The 16,824-nt window shown below is 31.6% G+C and overlaps 1 protein-coding gene across 1 annotated transcript; it reads right to left on the bottom strand.

The window, feature by feature from the left end:
- Positions 1–5,479: 5,479 nt before the first annotated feature.
- On the bottom strand, positions 5,480–16,417 carry LOC139494859 (L-xylulose reductase-like). The gene is made up of 7 exons (XM_071283017.1): positions 16,215–16,417; positions 13,883–13,980; positions 11,590–11,744; positions 9,604–9,646; positions 8,937–9,101; positions 7,225–7,342; positions 5,480–6,111 (listed from the first exon to the last, which is right to left on the bottom strand). Exons 1-7 carry the CDS (start codon positions 16,264–16,266, stop codon positions 5,987–5,989), a joined length of 756 nt encoding a protein of 251 aa, XP_071139118.1. The 5' UTR covers positions 16,267–16,417; the 3' UTR covers positions 5,480–5,986.
- Between the last annotated feature and the right edge of the window lie 407 nt (positions 16,418–16,824).

The raw sequence follows: 16,824 nt of genomic DNA, 5'->3' as shown, positions 1-16,824 counted from the left end.
CATACAAGATGTACTTCATCTAGCATTTATTTGGTTACCTTTAGTAGCTGGTATGCAACGAATTATCATTAATCATAGTGTACACTAATTGTGTTTTTATTTTTTATTTTTCACAAGGTTCCTGTAAATTAAATCTAATGGCCAACTCGAATATTGTTCTGTGGTTACTTATCTGCGATCCCTGTCCATGTTCATTATATAGTTGCATAATAAGGCGTTATGATTGTGTAAAAGAAAAAAAAAACTGTTTCGCCCCTTTAACTTTGTTGTAGCTTTTCTGTGAGTTTTGTCGAGACGGCGATATTTATTACGATCCAATACGATCAAGTGACTTTTCAATCATTGATTGATTGATTGTTGGCTGCTTAACATCCAATGGCAAATATTTCAGGACGAGAACAATTGAACAGTAAATACAATCGGTAGGTTTTGTAATAATAGAGGCCATCCGGGATGAAATAGTTGTTACAAGGGTTCTCTCTTTAGACGAATTTTAACGTCCCGATTCTGATCGGACGTGGCTGCAAACTTGATACATCTCGCACAGCTAAACGGACGTTGGATGGGGGATGAGGGGAGGGCGGCTTTCAAGCATTTTCAACAAAAACACCATACATTTGTATTGATATTTTGGAATATATTCTATTAATTTCTTTTTAAAATTAAACTATTGTTTGAACTGAAATAAACTAACATGTTTAGTATGCCGTTCATTATCACTGAACAAGTGTATTTATTTATTTAGGGGTCAGGTGAAGAACGCCTCCGGGTGCGGGAATTTCTCGCTGCATTGAAGACCTATTGGTGACCTGCTATTTTCTGTTATATGGTTGCGTTTTTGTCTCTTTGACCCATTCCAAATTTTCATTCTCAATTTTATAATAGATTGAAAGTAACAATAGAGCACTTACATTCGGTAAAATAAGATTTACAAATAAGTTAACATGGTTTAAATATCAATTTACTCCTCACAAAGTTATTGCATGTTAAGATTTTTTTTTATCTCTTTGTGTTTTTGTTTTGTTTTGTTTTTGTTGCAAAGACTAGATAGCAAAATATTCAGCACAATACGATTAATAATGATGTCAACATGACCAGAATACACAACCGTCATCTTATATGGGCCTTGATTTTTTTTAACGAAGCCTAGAGAGCAAATCAAATCTTGAAAAAAAAAACCAAATGGAACAAAATAAGATCTAAAATTGGTGAAAAATTCTGACCAAATACTAGCAGTATTTGAAAATCAAAGCAAATTATTAAACTTTAACACTGACAAAAGAACCATTTAAATGAGTTCAAGCTCAAATAATATGTGCACTTTAAAAGCATTTCATACATCATATATAGTTACTTATTGCTTATAGTACTTGAAATAAAGGCAACAGTAGTATACCGTTGTTAAAAGTAATAAATCGATTGAGAGAAAAACAAATCTAAGTTATACAAACTAAAAACCGATGGAAACACATATCAAAACACAAACACTTAATATAAACTAATGCACCATGAAAATCAGGTCACGATCAGATGAAATCTGCCAGACTGACATACACCCCTTTCAGTCATTCCATACACAACTTATAGTTGAACTACTGCTTAAAGTATCTGAGAAACGGACAAAATCATGTACTTTAACTTTAATCACTGATCCATGAAATACAGTCGACGTCAGGTGAACCCTCCGTGAAGGTTATGTAGGCGCTACAAGGAACCCACATAATAAGTATAGGTATCACATTACTCATAATAGATGAGAAATGCAACATACAAAAGAAACATTTTTTTATCAAACAGTCACTGGACCATGGAAATGGGGCCAAGGACAATGGAATATGACAGATGGAAATGACCTTACATACGATATCTGCATACAAGGTATACTACATCTAGGTCTTCTAACTACAGGCATATAGGTGTAATACCACCAAATCATGATACGCCACATCCGGTTGCATACGAAAGTAGGTCTAAAAAAATATTCCCTTGAATTTGACAGTTGTAGAAAATTAACCCTGCATTTCAATGCACTTAAATTTTTCTGAGTCATAAACATGTATGTTGGGTGTCTGAAAGCATCATTCTTTTTTTATTTGATGGTCTTATAAAATATTTTGGAAAGTTAAGGTTACATAGTTGCCAAAGCAGGTAACCAGTAAATAACCTGGTAAAAATGTGATTGTTTACTTCCGGTGCAGGTTACTTTCTTATATGCAATGAAATGTAGTGTGAAATTTTCACTGTAGCACTGGAAAGGATTAAACTTTATTCATGCAAAGTATTTCTTGGTTGAAATAAAGGTAAATTCTGTACATTTTTTTTAAAAGTACCAATTTAACAAAGACTAATAGGGAAAAATCAATGGTGGTATTACACCTATAAGGTGTCATACAAATAGTTCACATCGCCTACCACCGCCAGACATTTTTAACTACTTCTCGCATACAGCGACATTCGTCGAAGGCGACACAAAAAATACCAAAAATGAGATTTATGAAATGACAAATAGGTATACATGACTGACCAAAGTAAAACATTATGAACATGTCATATCTGAACGAGGTGAGCGATCTAATGTCAAAAACCATAATGAAATGGCATAAATTCATGGCGGAGCATGACCGAATATTTCAATATTTATTTTCTCGTGTTTTCCATGTACCATTCGGGATATAAACTAACCTTTAAGGGACGACATCAAAAGTTCAATGTAAGATAACAAAAAAACTTAATTCATATAGTTTTGTCACTGACCCCCCTACCCCCTCTTAACTTAATTTGGGAAAAATTGATTGACCAATAAGGATATATATAAAATCGATGTCAATTACACAAAACTTGCAGCAACTTTGACCCCACCCCAACCCCAAAACTATTTGAACTATTTTTTTTATATCCTTCATTGATTTTTTTGATGTCGTGCTTTTCTTAACTGCAAAATAAGGAAAGAACACAATCGGTAAGTTTTCAGATATCATGAATATTTTATATACAAATAAGGATATGTGGTATGTATGACAATGCGATAACTTCTCACTAACGATAAAGTGAAATATAGTTTATACAATAAAAAAAAAAACACCAAATTATATATTTTAAAAGGTCGCTTAATGAATCAATTTATCTTACTTTTCATAAACTATCTATTTACTGTTTCTAAACAATTAAATTTTGGCAACATTTTTACCGATAATTAAATCTTATGAATCAAGATTTTCCCTCCGTCATGCAAAAAAAAAAACTTGATAAGGAACAATGAAAGATCGAGAAATGATAATAAAGTGATAAACAAATCTACTACCATGACTGAAATATTAATTAATTCACTTCCATTTGGGATAAAAATGCCAAAAGTCTTGAATAGCCATAAACATGATCAACTGACCTGGTTATACATTTAACTTTCATATATCAGTATGTTCTGTGAAATCTATGTTGTATATTATTTATGATTTCAAAATTACAAAAAAAGAAGTGAACTTTTATCATCCTACCTAAAAGACGAATAGTCATCTTAGGTATCAGGATAATAGTTTAAGACGTAACACGCGCGTTTCTTCTTCATAAGACTCATCAGCAACGCTCAGATCAAAAGTTTGAAAGCCAAACAAGTACAAAGTTAAAGAGCAATGATAACCAACAATTCCAAAAAGTTGCACCAAATACGGCTCATGTTATTTATAGCTGGGAGGAGAAGATACTTAGTATTTCGAATAATTCATACTTTTGCAAACATTGAATTAATATAAAAGGACAATTTAATTGATATGTATATTACTAAAAAAACCCAGATGTAGATCTAAATGTAGATGTAGATGTAAAAAAAAAACATTGCAAATTTTCATGTCTATAATTCAATACTAATGAAATGTAGGTTTAAGATTTAATGGATAATTAGCAAAAACATTAATTGACAATATATTGTGTTATTGTAAATTCAATTGTTTATTATTTTTTTTTATTTTGTAGCTTAAAAATTGATGACTTTGTAGCAGTAAATATAACATCTATCAGAAAAAAGTACATGTATACATTGCAAAGGTTAGAATATTTATGTTTATCTAGCCTGAATCCCTAAGACTTTCAGTACTAAGATAAACTGGCTAATGACTTGTATGTGATAAGTTAAAAAAAATAACACTCAGTGTGAAGATATATTACGAGCAAGTTAGCTTACTCCATAGGCTGATCAGATGTCAAATGAAAAGATAAATACACATTCATGCAATTCTAAGCAACCATTTACAAGCAGAAGTGTCCAATATGGATATTGAGGTAGTATAGGTGTCTTTTGCTATCTTAGATAATAATAAAAAACAGAGAATCTAAGGTCCAGATTTTCTATCAAGTTAGCAAAATTTGGTACTGGAATGCAGATAACTAATGTGAATTTGCATTTAAAAGAACAAATTTATAAGATTAAAATTTATAAATATTAATATTTTTACAAGTGTTGATTATTTCTGCTGGATTTTAAAAAATAAAAATAAATTGGCATTTTAAGGGGATGTTGCTCTGTAATAATGCATTTTCTGAAGGAATCTACATAGAATTTGCTATTTTGTATCTAAGCCGGAAAATAACGCACGGTGACTCAATCCGTCCTGTAAATTGTTTGTTTGATATTTTTGATAGTTTGGGAAAATGCTTTACATTGTTATAAATAAAATATGAGAATTTGAAACAAATCGGTGAACATGAAAACACCTAACCTATACCTTTAGTAGAGACATCCCAAATCATGGAATGTGCCGAGTAGGAGGATTCACCAACAGCAAAGTACAAATGTCACTCTTTTAACGGCCTTGCTTGTAACATTAGACAATCTGATAATTTATATAATTGTTCTTATTAGCTTATTTTTTTAATTCACTCCAGACAATCTTCTTACACATTCTATAACGGTGAAAAAATGCTACTCAAAATATGGTCACCATTAAAAAAAAACATTAGTACATTAGTACATAAAACCCTCATTCATCGGAAACCATGAGCAATCATGACCACATTTCGGGGTAATATGTCACTATATGTCACAAGAGAAGAATCCCCCCAAGGTGGACTGGGAAATAGAAGTATTGTCGCCATTGGTCTTGTTCCGACCCGTAGTTTAAGTCGGGCGTCCGTTTGAATGTGCAAATTTAAATCCAATGCCTCGTGTAAAGAGAGTGACAGGCTCTTTACAAGAAAAGAAAACTTGCAACAGCTATTTGAAGGGTACGTAGGTGGCCTGTTGCAAGGTTAACTGTATGTCCCTATCCCTTGTACCGTCATTTTACGTTGCAGGATCTTGATCCTGGAGTCTCTAATGCAGAATTTACTTTTTTAATATATTGTTTATTTGTTCTCGTCCTAAATATTTGCACTGGACATTTAGAAACCAACATTAATCAAGATAGGAATCTGGCTAGTGCTTTCAAAGTTGATAATGTATTTTATCTGACCCGCATGCCGCAAATGAAAATGATGAAAAAAGATATTAACATTATTATAAACTTTTGATTTATTATTAGTTGTGGGGTACAGGTTTTGTTGGGTATAGTATTTAAACGTGAACTGCAAGTTTAAATGTTCAAAGAAATACATATTTTTTTTATGTGTGTATGCAGACTTTAGACAATTCACAAAATCATCTATTTCTACAAAACTACAATGCTCATTTATCCACAAATATGAATGAATCCACAGTACTAAATATTCCTTCTCCTCTCAACACAATTGGGTAAAGGGAAAGTACTCGTAATGAATATTGTAACACCGCTTGATATTAGTAGAACATGAACGTTACACAGCAAAACGTAGTATTAATGCAGAGATTATTTAATAAAATCACTAAACAGTCCTTAATATCTGCAATTAATGACGGTTTCAATTTATTTTTGCTACAAATGCATAATCGTGCAAGACACACCAGGCCAGACTATGTGTAATAACTAAAATGGATCCGTATTCATATTTCTAATGCCATAAAAGGTATCATTGTCAACTACTGGACGGGATTAGACGACATGTGTATGATGTGTCCACCATCGACCGGTACCAAGGCACCATTTATCATAGATGCATAGTCACTGAGCAGGAATGCAGCTGTATTTGCAACTTCTTCTGGTTCTGGAAAATGAAGATGAACCAAATAATACAGGAAGTAGTTTATGAACTTATATTTGTTCCTTGAAAATTGAAAAAAAAATATAAATAAACACAAATCCTTTCAAGAAATAAAAACATCACGCTATAAATTTGTTGCTTTCTGACGATTTTTACTTTAGATACATGACGGCATAGGAATTGCCATATTTCACCAAAAAAACTCACATTAACATCCTTATATCATGTACATAAGACATGTTAAGCAAACCATCTTTTTGCGAAAGAGAATATAAACTATTCGTATCTAACCATTGTGTATCCAAAATTTGCCATTTCAAACCCATGATAAATCCATCTCGTACACTTATTTTGTGTAATATATGATAAAAAGGTGAGGTACACACCAATGAAACAGCATTTATCACCAATATATTACCACTGTGTATCCAAAATTAGCCATTTCAACCCTATGATAAAAATATTTTGTACATTTTTTTGTGCAAAAAATGATAAAAAAAGTGAGGTAAACACCAATGAAACTGATTTTACCACAAAACTACACAAATATAATTATTCCATATTTTACGAAAGGGCATACATAACTATTTTCCATTTGTATGCCGTCATGTATCAGGGGGAGCTCGTAAAAAAAGCACGAATGTACACTCAAGAGTTTAAATATTGGGTGAAATAGGGCAAATTATAATAATGTGTAGCACTTTGTTGTTGACATGAATATCAATTATATGGTCATTACCTTATCCGTATTTGGCACAACGTTTTGGAATTTTTGATCCTCAATGCCCGCCCCTTGTACTTGGTTGGCTTTATAACTTTTTTAATTTGAGCGTCACTGATGAGAGTCTTATGAAGACGAAACGCGCGTCTGGCGTATTAAATTATAATACTGGTACCCTTGATAAATAATTAGACCATAACGTGAGAAATATTTAAAGCAAATGTGTGTTATGAAACAAAGTGTTGACGGACGGCAATTGTAAACCATAATACATGTTCATATACTAATTCTGACTCATAATAATGTCAGATTTTCGTAACAAAATTGGACTATCAGTGTTAATTTTACCAGACATACATAATTGTTTAACATATAATATATATTCATTCCACTACCTATGAATCTTCCCATCGGTATTCGTCCTGTGAAAGCATCTTTCAGTTCTGGTGAGGTCCACAGCTTCTCACCCATGGGTGTTAACAATCCACTGGGGTTACAGCTGTTGACACGAATCTGACATTAAAAGAATTATGGTGATAATCAAAGATTTCACAAAATAAATGTTAAAATCGCCGTCGCCAACATTAAAGTTTTGTTATGAGATGACAGATGTGTTTGAGCTTTTGATTTCCCCATTTGATAAGGTACTTTTCCTTTTTTAATTGTTCATAGAGTTCTTTTGTTGTTATTTTACTATATCTTTTAATCAATGCATGTCATTTGATCAACATTAACCGATGTTTATGTTTAGTTTATTCTACAGTTCAGTCACTAATTAAATATTTAAGCTCACAATTGTTTTGATTCGGCTAGATGCACGTCTAATGAACTTTAGGTCTAGATTAGTCCTCTTTCGTACAGAGCTCCAAACGAAAGACTAGCAATGCGATTACCATTTCATTAGTATTTAGATTAACATAGCAAGTTGCTTAGTGTAGCAATTGCTAATGATTGCAAACCCTTCTCAGATTATCGCCTGATTTAGAATACCGTATATTATTAATTAACCTATAATTCACATATAATGTAAGCGTATTTCATTCAACCGTGCATTTATTCCTAGTAACTGTTTTCCATTAGAAAATATTGGCTGTAAATAGGATAAAAGCGTCCATCTTGATATCGTTGTTTCGGTTACATAAGACCGAGTTATTGTTAACATTTAATATTAATGGGTTACAATTAGACTTATCTTAAAGTAAAAAGTTTATCTAATCTGAATAAATCTAGCGTTTTATGATATAGTACTACATGTTTCTACAGACATCAATAATAATGCTGCTACAATTTCTCCAACTGATACTGCAAGTGACCATAAAACTGATGAGGATTTGTATAACTAAAAAATACTTTTAGCAATGATCATGGCATTGAATTTAATGTAGACCAAAGCGCAGATTTGTTAAAACCAGAAGATTCAATTTTAGAAGCATGATCAAGACCTTTGAAATTAACTGTCAAGACGGGATTTTATTTCCAAGTCGAATAATAAAATCAGTGCCAATTTAAAGCATATGACTTTATGGATTTGCATATAAAAACATATTTGAGATTAATTCGTCAATAAAGCATTATTGTCTTATCATGTGTTCAAAATGAAAACTATAACACTTCATCAATGTATGGATCTGAAACACTAGCTCTAGTGTGTACAATCTCGGTTCAAAATAACTAGCACAACCATTCCTGGTACAAAATCACGTGCACTATAGGGCAATCATTCCTGGTAACAAATCAATATACGGCAGGCTGTATACGGCAATCATTCCTGGTACAAAATCACTAATGTAGTCAAAATATACCAATCCCAATTTTCATAAATTTTCCCTTCAAAACATTATCTCTAAAACCTAATCATTAGTGGTGGATATTTTACACTGGACCCCGATTAAAAAACCTAGTGGACTTTTGTTAGTGGATAAAAAAACACTAGGAAATTTCATCCTCCGGATGAAGTACAGTTGCGGAAACAAACCTCCGTTACAATAACACCATTCAATTGGTAAAATTAGTGTGTCAATTACTGATGCTTAAATGGCTCAATGAACATGTTTATAGCCAAAACACGAAAGGTATTCAAGCATTACCTATTAATGACCAAGTTTACCTTCAAAGGTCCAAACTCTAATGCCATAGACTTTGTGAGCATATCCATTGCTGCCTTTGTGGTGCAATAAATAGGATAACCAGGAGTTGCAAGAAAACCGGATATACTGGAAATGTTCACTATTGCGCCACTTCCTTTTCGTGCAACAATTTCTTTGGCGACAATCTGTAATGAAATAAAAACCTGCATATTGGGTACAATTAATAGTCTATATGTTTAATAATAAAAAGTCCATCTTTTAGCTAACGGTCCTTTGAAAATTATATAATGGTCTGATTCATTCTGAATTGAACTGGATTTTTAATTAAAAAGTAAAGGTTTTTTGAAATTGTGTTAAAGGGGTTAAAGCAAGTATCAAATTATTATAGTTGTGTTATGTTTAGCATGCTATTGTAGTGATGTCAATGACTGTAGAATAAAAGTGGACTTGAAATTTTAAGCCGACTTGATATACATGTACGTTATAAGGAAGTCAATACAACGTGTATGTGTACAAATTTCATTAATTGAATTGATTTTGGTACGTTCAATATAAAATCAGCATTGATCAAAATATAATCAATATCAACCGTGGTACAATGGACTTGTGTAAGCAATCTGTCTACTTATTTATGATCGTTAAGTATTTTTGTAATCTCACTTTTTTTATACATATATATGTTAATACCTGAGATATGTTCACAGCTGCCTTAAAATTTACGTCAAAATGTCTACAAAAGATCAAGGATTAATAATAAGTCTCAAAGCAATTCATTAAACACGTGTAACTACTGTTTACACTGTTTGCAACTGTTCCAGCTGGTAACAACCACAAAAGTATTGCTCAGAGTTCAAATTCATTATATATCTTAACTGGAAAACGAAACTAATCCGTCGTTTGGACGAAAAGGCAACATGACATTTTCTAATATCGTCGCTGGGCTTCAAAAATGTCGTATATGACTTTTTTGGCTAAAAATACTTTTTGACACCAATGGACTGGGCGGGAGGAAATCTTTGGTATTACAAAATAGCATACAGTTAGACCAATCAAAACGTTTGAAATAAGGCATATTACAAAATTGTCAATATCAGTTTTTTGTAAGTTTGCTTCCAAAATATTGTATGAAAATTTTAAAATTGTTGTATAATGGCTTTGGGAATAAAATAATTGTACATTTCTTTATTTTCTGTGAAAATAATTTAAGATCTCGGATAATCCAGAAATGTCAAAGTTTTTATTTCACTGCTATCTACAAAAAATGTTCAAGTTCACTTACGACATTTTGGAAGCATGCATTTTGTCAAAATTTTCAAAGCCTGTTTGTGACATATTTTTTTCTTCAAAAAATTGTAATTTACAACATTTTGGAAGCCCAGCGACGATATGAGTAAAACGTTATTAATAATGCATAGCACTAGACATCATATCAATCCATTTCATGCAGGTAAGTAGACAGATTTATTTCGAACTGTATATGTTTTTGTGCTTCTTTTTTCGATATCTCCTTTGTATTTACAATTTCATTTTATATTTTGATTCTTTAAAAGTAAATGCAAAACGAAATCGAGGTCAAAATAAATCACGCATTACAATCAATCAATTCATTGATTTATAAAACACAGTCGCAACCATCCTTTCATAATGACCAGATCCACATGCAAAATATTAACTAAACATTGTATTACAAAAGCCATGAAAGGACAATAGTTCCTCCAAGGAGTTATTTAACACGTTTATCCCTTAGTTGTTTTGTCTTATAATGTCGATCACTGTTATTGTTTACTGTTTCCTTTATTAATTAGTATTTTAAGATATAGCTAAAAAAAAGTAACCCCCCATTTAAACCAATTTACTTAGAACTGTCATATACTACCAATTGATTTTTTTGTTATGTTAGCTTTAATATATCTAATTTTGATAACTATTTCTGATTTCTAAAGTTCACTCTATAATACTTTTGAAGATTACCCCAATAAATCACCGTTGAAAGGCAGAAACTTATACAAGGAGTTTAGACACAAAACCATCAGAATGACACTCATCGTAATTCCGTTTAAAAAAGTGCTACACCTTCAACACAATATGGCATATACGTAATATTTTATTTTTAGTTTCATTATGACAAAGCACAAAAGATGTTTTGCTGAAATTCAAGATGCGTACTTTAATTTACTCTGCTGTGTATTATTTTTTTGTTATGTTAGCTTTAATATATCTAATTTTGATAACTATTTCTGATTTCTAAAGTTCACTCTATAATACTTTTGAAGATTACCCCAATAAATCACCGTTGAAAGGCAGAAACTTATACAAGGAGTTTAGACACAAAACCATCAGAATGACACTCATCGTAATTCCGTTTAAAAAAGTGCTACACCTTCAACACAATATGGCATATACGTAATATTTTATTTTTAGTTTCATTATGACAAAGCACAAAAGATGTTTTGCTGAAATTCAAGATGCGTACTTTAATTTACTCTGCTGTGTATTTCGACTGTTGTTGCCATGCAAGCGTTTATATAAAAAAGAAGATGTGCTATGATTGCCACAGAAATTAACAACTATAGGTTTGTTTGTTTTCAATTTTGAGATTGAATATCAATTTGGTATCTTCACATATCTTTTAAGCAGTTTAGTATACTGTACTCTAACAGTAGTATAACTTACTCGTCTATAAACTCTTCTGTTACTTCAAGAACAGTTTTACACCCTAATATTGCTGCATTATTTACCAAGAGATCTACTTGTCCTATTTCTTTGATCACTTTTCTTGTGTTGTCCCAGTTTCCGATATCTAAACATCGTGTTTCAATTGATGAATCCTACAAAAGTTTAATTTATTTCAAATGTTTCAGTACCTTTTAAGCTGTCGATAATAATATCTTAACATTTAATTTCTGTTTGAGACAATACTTTGAGATCTACATTTCATTTGCATTGTTGTTTACTCTTGACGCATAAAAAAACTTTTTTTTTATATTTAAAGCAACCAACAATCAATCTTTATATTGGTATCTACATTAATAAAATTCTTTTTAGATATGTAACTGTTGAAAAGATAGTACATCCAAAAGGAGGTGATATTTTTCTGTCAATCTTAATTTTATATTAGTACAAGATAAGATGGTATGCTTTATATTTGTGATTGCTGTGTTGTCAAAACTAGAGGCTTTTTAAGAGCTTGTTTCGCTCACCTTAGTCTATGGCCCTTTTAGACGAACGACATTCTAAAACATTATAGACAAGAATAAAGTTTAAGACATAATTATCTGTTATGATGATTTAGTATTGCTAGTCATTTAGTCTGTTTAATTTTGCTCTATCTTCTTTAGTTGTAGCTCATAATACAAAAGGGAAATCACTCAAATAAAGAGTGACAGTCTACTAGCTTCATTGTCAAAATATGACTTACAGATTATTTTTTTGTGATTTAAAGTGTCTATTCATCTATTATAAATTTTATCGTATAACGCAAAACTCGAAAAATGGTAAAAAAAAAAATCATAACTTTAAGGGAAATAACTCTAACAAGGAGACGTCTGACAATTGCCGTCATTGGTCTTAAGGATGTTCGCTGCTCAGTTTCAAAATAAATAACTTTTCATAAAACTAGTATGTATTGATAGGGAATAAATTGAGGATTACAAAAAGCAAAAAAAATATAGGGGTCAATGTGCTTGTTTTCGAGATATTAGCCATTGTAATTTTTGCGGGAAAATGTTCTCTCTTGATTTTTCATAGCTTTATCATTGACCAGTGAAAGTTCTCAAATACTATTAAAAAATAAATAAAATTTATAAGACTTTTACAAATGACTTATAATTATAAACGTAAAAAATTTATTAAAAGAAAAATGGGGGTTCATGGGCAAAATTTTTTAAGGCATTCAAATGGTTAAAACCAGAGGATTCCGAAAATCTGACAAAATTCCAAAACATGACAAGCAGACATCCTTAATTGAAAACCTTGTCTTGTTCATTTTTGTCTATCAAAGTTTCCATCATCTAATATAATTTTAAAGATATCAGGCAAAAACACACAACATTGGTAAACATTGTCATCAACGGGCAAATAACTCAAATAAGGAGTTGAAGACGATTTTCTCCGTTTTATCTCTTTCTGGATCTTGTCCTGCTGTTTGTGCTTATTTAAGTGTTTATCTTTCTGTTATATTTTTTAAGATATAAGGCAAAAATGCAAACTATTGGTAAAAATTGTCATCAATGGGCAATAACTCTTGAGGTAGTCAACAGACTTCGACTAACTGACCAGTTTGCATTTTTCTCTATCAAGTTTTCAAGATACATGTAATCAGCAAAAAAAATCAGTTGTTAATATGTCGTTATGTACTACAATGTATCATATTATTGATTTAAGTTTATCCCTGTCCTGAGTGTTCTTGCATGTATTTCTGTCATGTAATGTTGTCATTTAAGCTGTATTTTTAACATTTCCACATTAAGATTGAGGTTTACTAGACATAAAACCAGGTTCAACCCACCATTTTGCCTTAACATTTTCTGTTCCAAGTCGGGAAGAAGGCAGTGTTAATCAAATAGTTTCTGTGTATGCTGCATTGGCGTTTGTTTTTGATGCACTTCGGTGTTTTTGTTGGTCCTTTGTTTTCCTCTTATAGTTTATGCGTTTTCCTCGGTTTTAGTTTAAAACCCAGATTTGTTTTCTCAATCGATTTATGACCTTCGAACAGCGGTATACTACTGTTGCCTTGATTTAATGTATAAAATGAATGACAATTGGTAGAGCTCAACATTCTGAATATGTTTGCTCTTTTTAGATTTCGTAATTTATAACATTTTCTAAATGATAGAAATAATTGCATTTCCCCCCAATAATCTATGTTTAGCCATGGCGACCATATTGATTTGAAAGCGGGGTCATCGAACACATTAAAAAAAAAAATTAAAACCTTAATAATGAAAATAATGTAAGGTTTTCTTACCTCCTCTTTTAAGCTGTCAAGATCTGATTCCGTCCTGCTTATAGCAAATACCTTTGCTCCAAGTTTTGATAATTTAAGAGCAATACAGCGTCCGATACCTATCAAATGCGGAACACATGATGTTAACATTATCAAAATAGTAATAATGGAAGCAAATAACTTTTGAGCAGGCTTTTTTTTACGATACACCGAAAAATGGGTCGTACAAAGTAATATCGCCATATCCACATCTCTCCATAGCATGACAGGTGCTGACATGAACGTTCTTCTGGCTTTGAAGAAGACGATATGATACAGCTCAAAAAAGTATAAAAAAAGATAATCAGATAAATATTACGTGTTGAGAGTCATGTTTAGGGAGCTGTCATTTGATTTTTGGTATCCCTCTTTTTTTTTTTGCAAAGTGCCTTGTACTTAATTTGGCTTATTTTTTTACTTCTTTGGATTCGAGCGTGACTGATGAATCTTTTGTACACGAAACGCGCGTCTGGCGTAAATGCAAAATTTAGTGCTGGTATCTATAATGAGTTTATTATCTTGCATTTTTTTTTTACTCAAAACTGTTGTCCTGCCTTTTTTCAAATTTCGTCCGCCACCTTCCAGCCCCCCTTCTTTTCGGCTAAAACAATTTGATATCTTTCTTATTTGTCTTAAAGAATTCTTGTCATAACTCTTAAGAATCACAACATTACTCACTACAAGTCAAACGTCTTCTGTAGCCTATACTACTCATGTCAAGATGCGCTGCTTATATTGCCATTTCATGTAGGTTAAAAAACTATTTTAGCTATTTGGCTGACACATGTGTTTCCGCCCTTTTGTCAGGGGAAATAAATCAATCAATTGGGACATATTGTCAAGTTTGCACTATTTTCAAATAAATAAGATATAACATATCAAATCACTTTTGTGATGAGTTTATGTTGAAAGAATTGATTTCTTTTTTGCGCTCATTAATTTGTAACTTTATTGCGTTGTTTATAGCAGCTGTATCTTAAACTTTGTTTTATCATTACGTAAGTGTGGTCACTAAAACAATATATATATATATTAAAATTGAGAATGGAAATGGGGAATGTGTCAAAGAGACAACAACTTGACCAAATAAAAAACAAAAGCAGAGGGTCACCAACAGGTCTTCAATGTAGCGAGAAATTCCCGCACCCGGAAGCGTCCTTCAGCTGGCCCCTAAACAAATATATACTAGTCCAGTGATAATGAACGCCATACTAATTTCCAAATTGTACACAAGAAACTAAAATTAAAATAATACAAGACTAACAAAGGCCAGAGGCTCCTGACTTGGGACAGGCGCAAAAATGCGGCGGGGTTAAACATGTTTGTGAGATCTCAACCCTCCCCCTATACCTCTAATCAATGTAGTAAAGTAAACGCATAACAATACGCACATTAAAATTCAGTTCAAGAGAAATCCGAGTCTGATGTCAGAAGATGTAACCAAAGAAAATAAACAAAATGACAATAATACATAAATAACAACAGACTACTAGCAGTTAACTGACATGCCAGCTACAGACTTCAATTAAACTGACTGAAAGATTATGATTTCATCATATGAACATCAGGCACAATCCTTCCCGTCAGGGGTTTAGTATCATACCATCATAACATATATGAGAAAACATAACCCGTGTCATGCCAACAACTGTTTTTAAAAAATAATGTGTTTAGTTCCGATGCAAAGACCTTATCAGTGACTCAATATTAACGCCAAAATATGCAATCTTTAATGACTTGACAACAGTATCGTAATTATATCCCTTTTTAATAAGTCTATTCAAAGGTTTTGTAAGTTTCTGAGGTGAATACTGACACCTTTGTGCTTTATAAAGAATATTACCATAAAAAAAGTGGATGTGAAATACCTGAACGTATTAGAAGTCTGCATGTTGAGCTATATTTACGAATAATGTCTTTATACCGATGATAAAATTTAGTAAATGTTTTGACTAGTTTGTGATATCGAAAACCCTGGTGTAATAATTTTTCAGTAATACATAAATTTCTCTCGTTAAAATCTAAAACATTGTTACATACACGAGCGAATCGTACAAGTTGAGATATATAAACACCATATATATAGACAAAACCCTTATAAGTAACTAACAATTATTGTTTTCTCAGTAGGGAAATCTCTTTCGTGGTAGTCAAAAAGTGAATACAAAACTAATACAATAACTTATAACTTGGTTATCTTTTACAGACAAAAGGATCAAGAGAATGTTTTGAAAACTAAACCACAGTAGTTGATAATACAAGAATCAGATTGGAATAAATGATGTGAATTGAACAATATATTTTATAGACCTACCTTTTCCAGCACCTGTTACTATGGCCCTTTTCCCTTCAAATTGAATATTCATTATAAAATATAAACTCTAAAGTTGCAAAATATTTAACACAGCTCCTTGGATTCCGTATTATAATTTTAATGCGGTAAGGGGTTGCGACACAGTTGACTTTTATTTGTACAAATATAATGGATGTTTTAGCAATGTATAACTTATGTTGGGGACATGACTTGAACACAAATACATCTTTTATATCGCACAAAGAAACAGTCTTCGTAACTTATAAATAAACATTCCATTGTTAATAGTTCATATTCATACCGATATAAAAAAGAAGATAATTGGAAATTTGACGAGTTTGATATTTGTTCAATATATACATAATTATAAAACATTCACGCATCTCGTTTCTTAAGTAGTTAACCAATATTTGAATCAATTCAAATATTTTTTTCTTAAGATGTTTTGATCATGAAGGGGAAAAAAGAAAACAATAATTTATTTGCACAATGTGTTCAAAAACTTGTTATAATATAACGGTTTAAAAATCATTAAAAACAAACATTGAATATATAAATGATTTAAATAAGTTAGAGTTAAAGACAAAACTTTATTTAACAAAAACTATTA

The sequence above is a fragment of the Mytilus edulis genome, chromosome 11 (genome assembly GCF_963676685.1).
Source record: "Mytilus edulis chromosome 11, xbMytEdul2.2, whole genome shotgun sequence".
NCBI classification, from domain to species: Eukaryota; Metazoa; Mollusca; class Bivalvia; order Mytilida; family Mytilidae; genus Mytilus; species Mytilus edulis.
The sequence above is the reverse complement of the archived record's forward strand: the minus strand, read 5'-3'. Positions and strand labels throughout refer to the sequence as shown.

Bases quoted from the DNA above. Each gene is read 5' to 3' on its own strand.
- LOC139494859 (XM_071283017.1), bottom strand. From the start codon at position 16,266: ATGAATATTCAATTTGAAGGGAAAAGGGCCATAGTAACAGGTGCTGGA. The intron at 11,745-13,882 runs GTAAGAAAACCT...AAACTTTTGTAG, and splicing joins TTGACAGCTTAAAAGAGGAG to GATTCATCAATTGAAACACG. The intron at 9,647-11,589 runs GTAAGTTATACT...GATCTTTTGTAG, and splicing joins ACAGAAGAGTTTATAGACGA to ACATTTTGACGTAAATTTTA.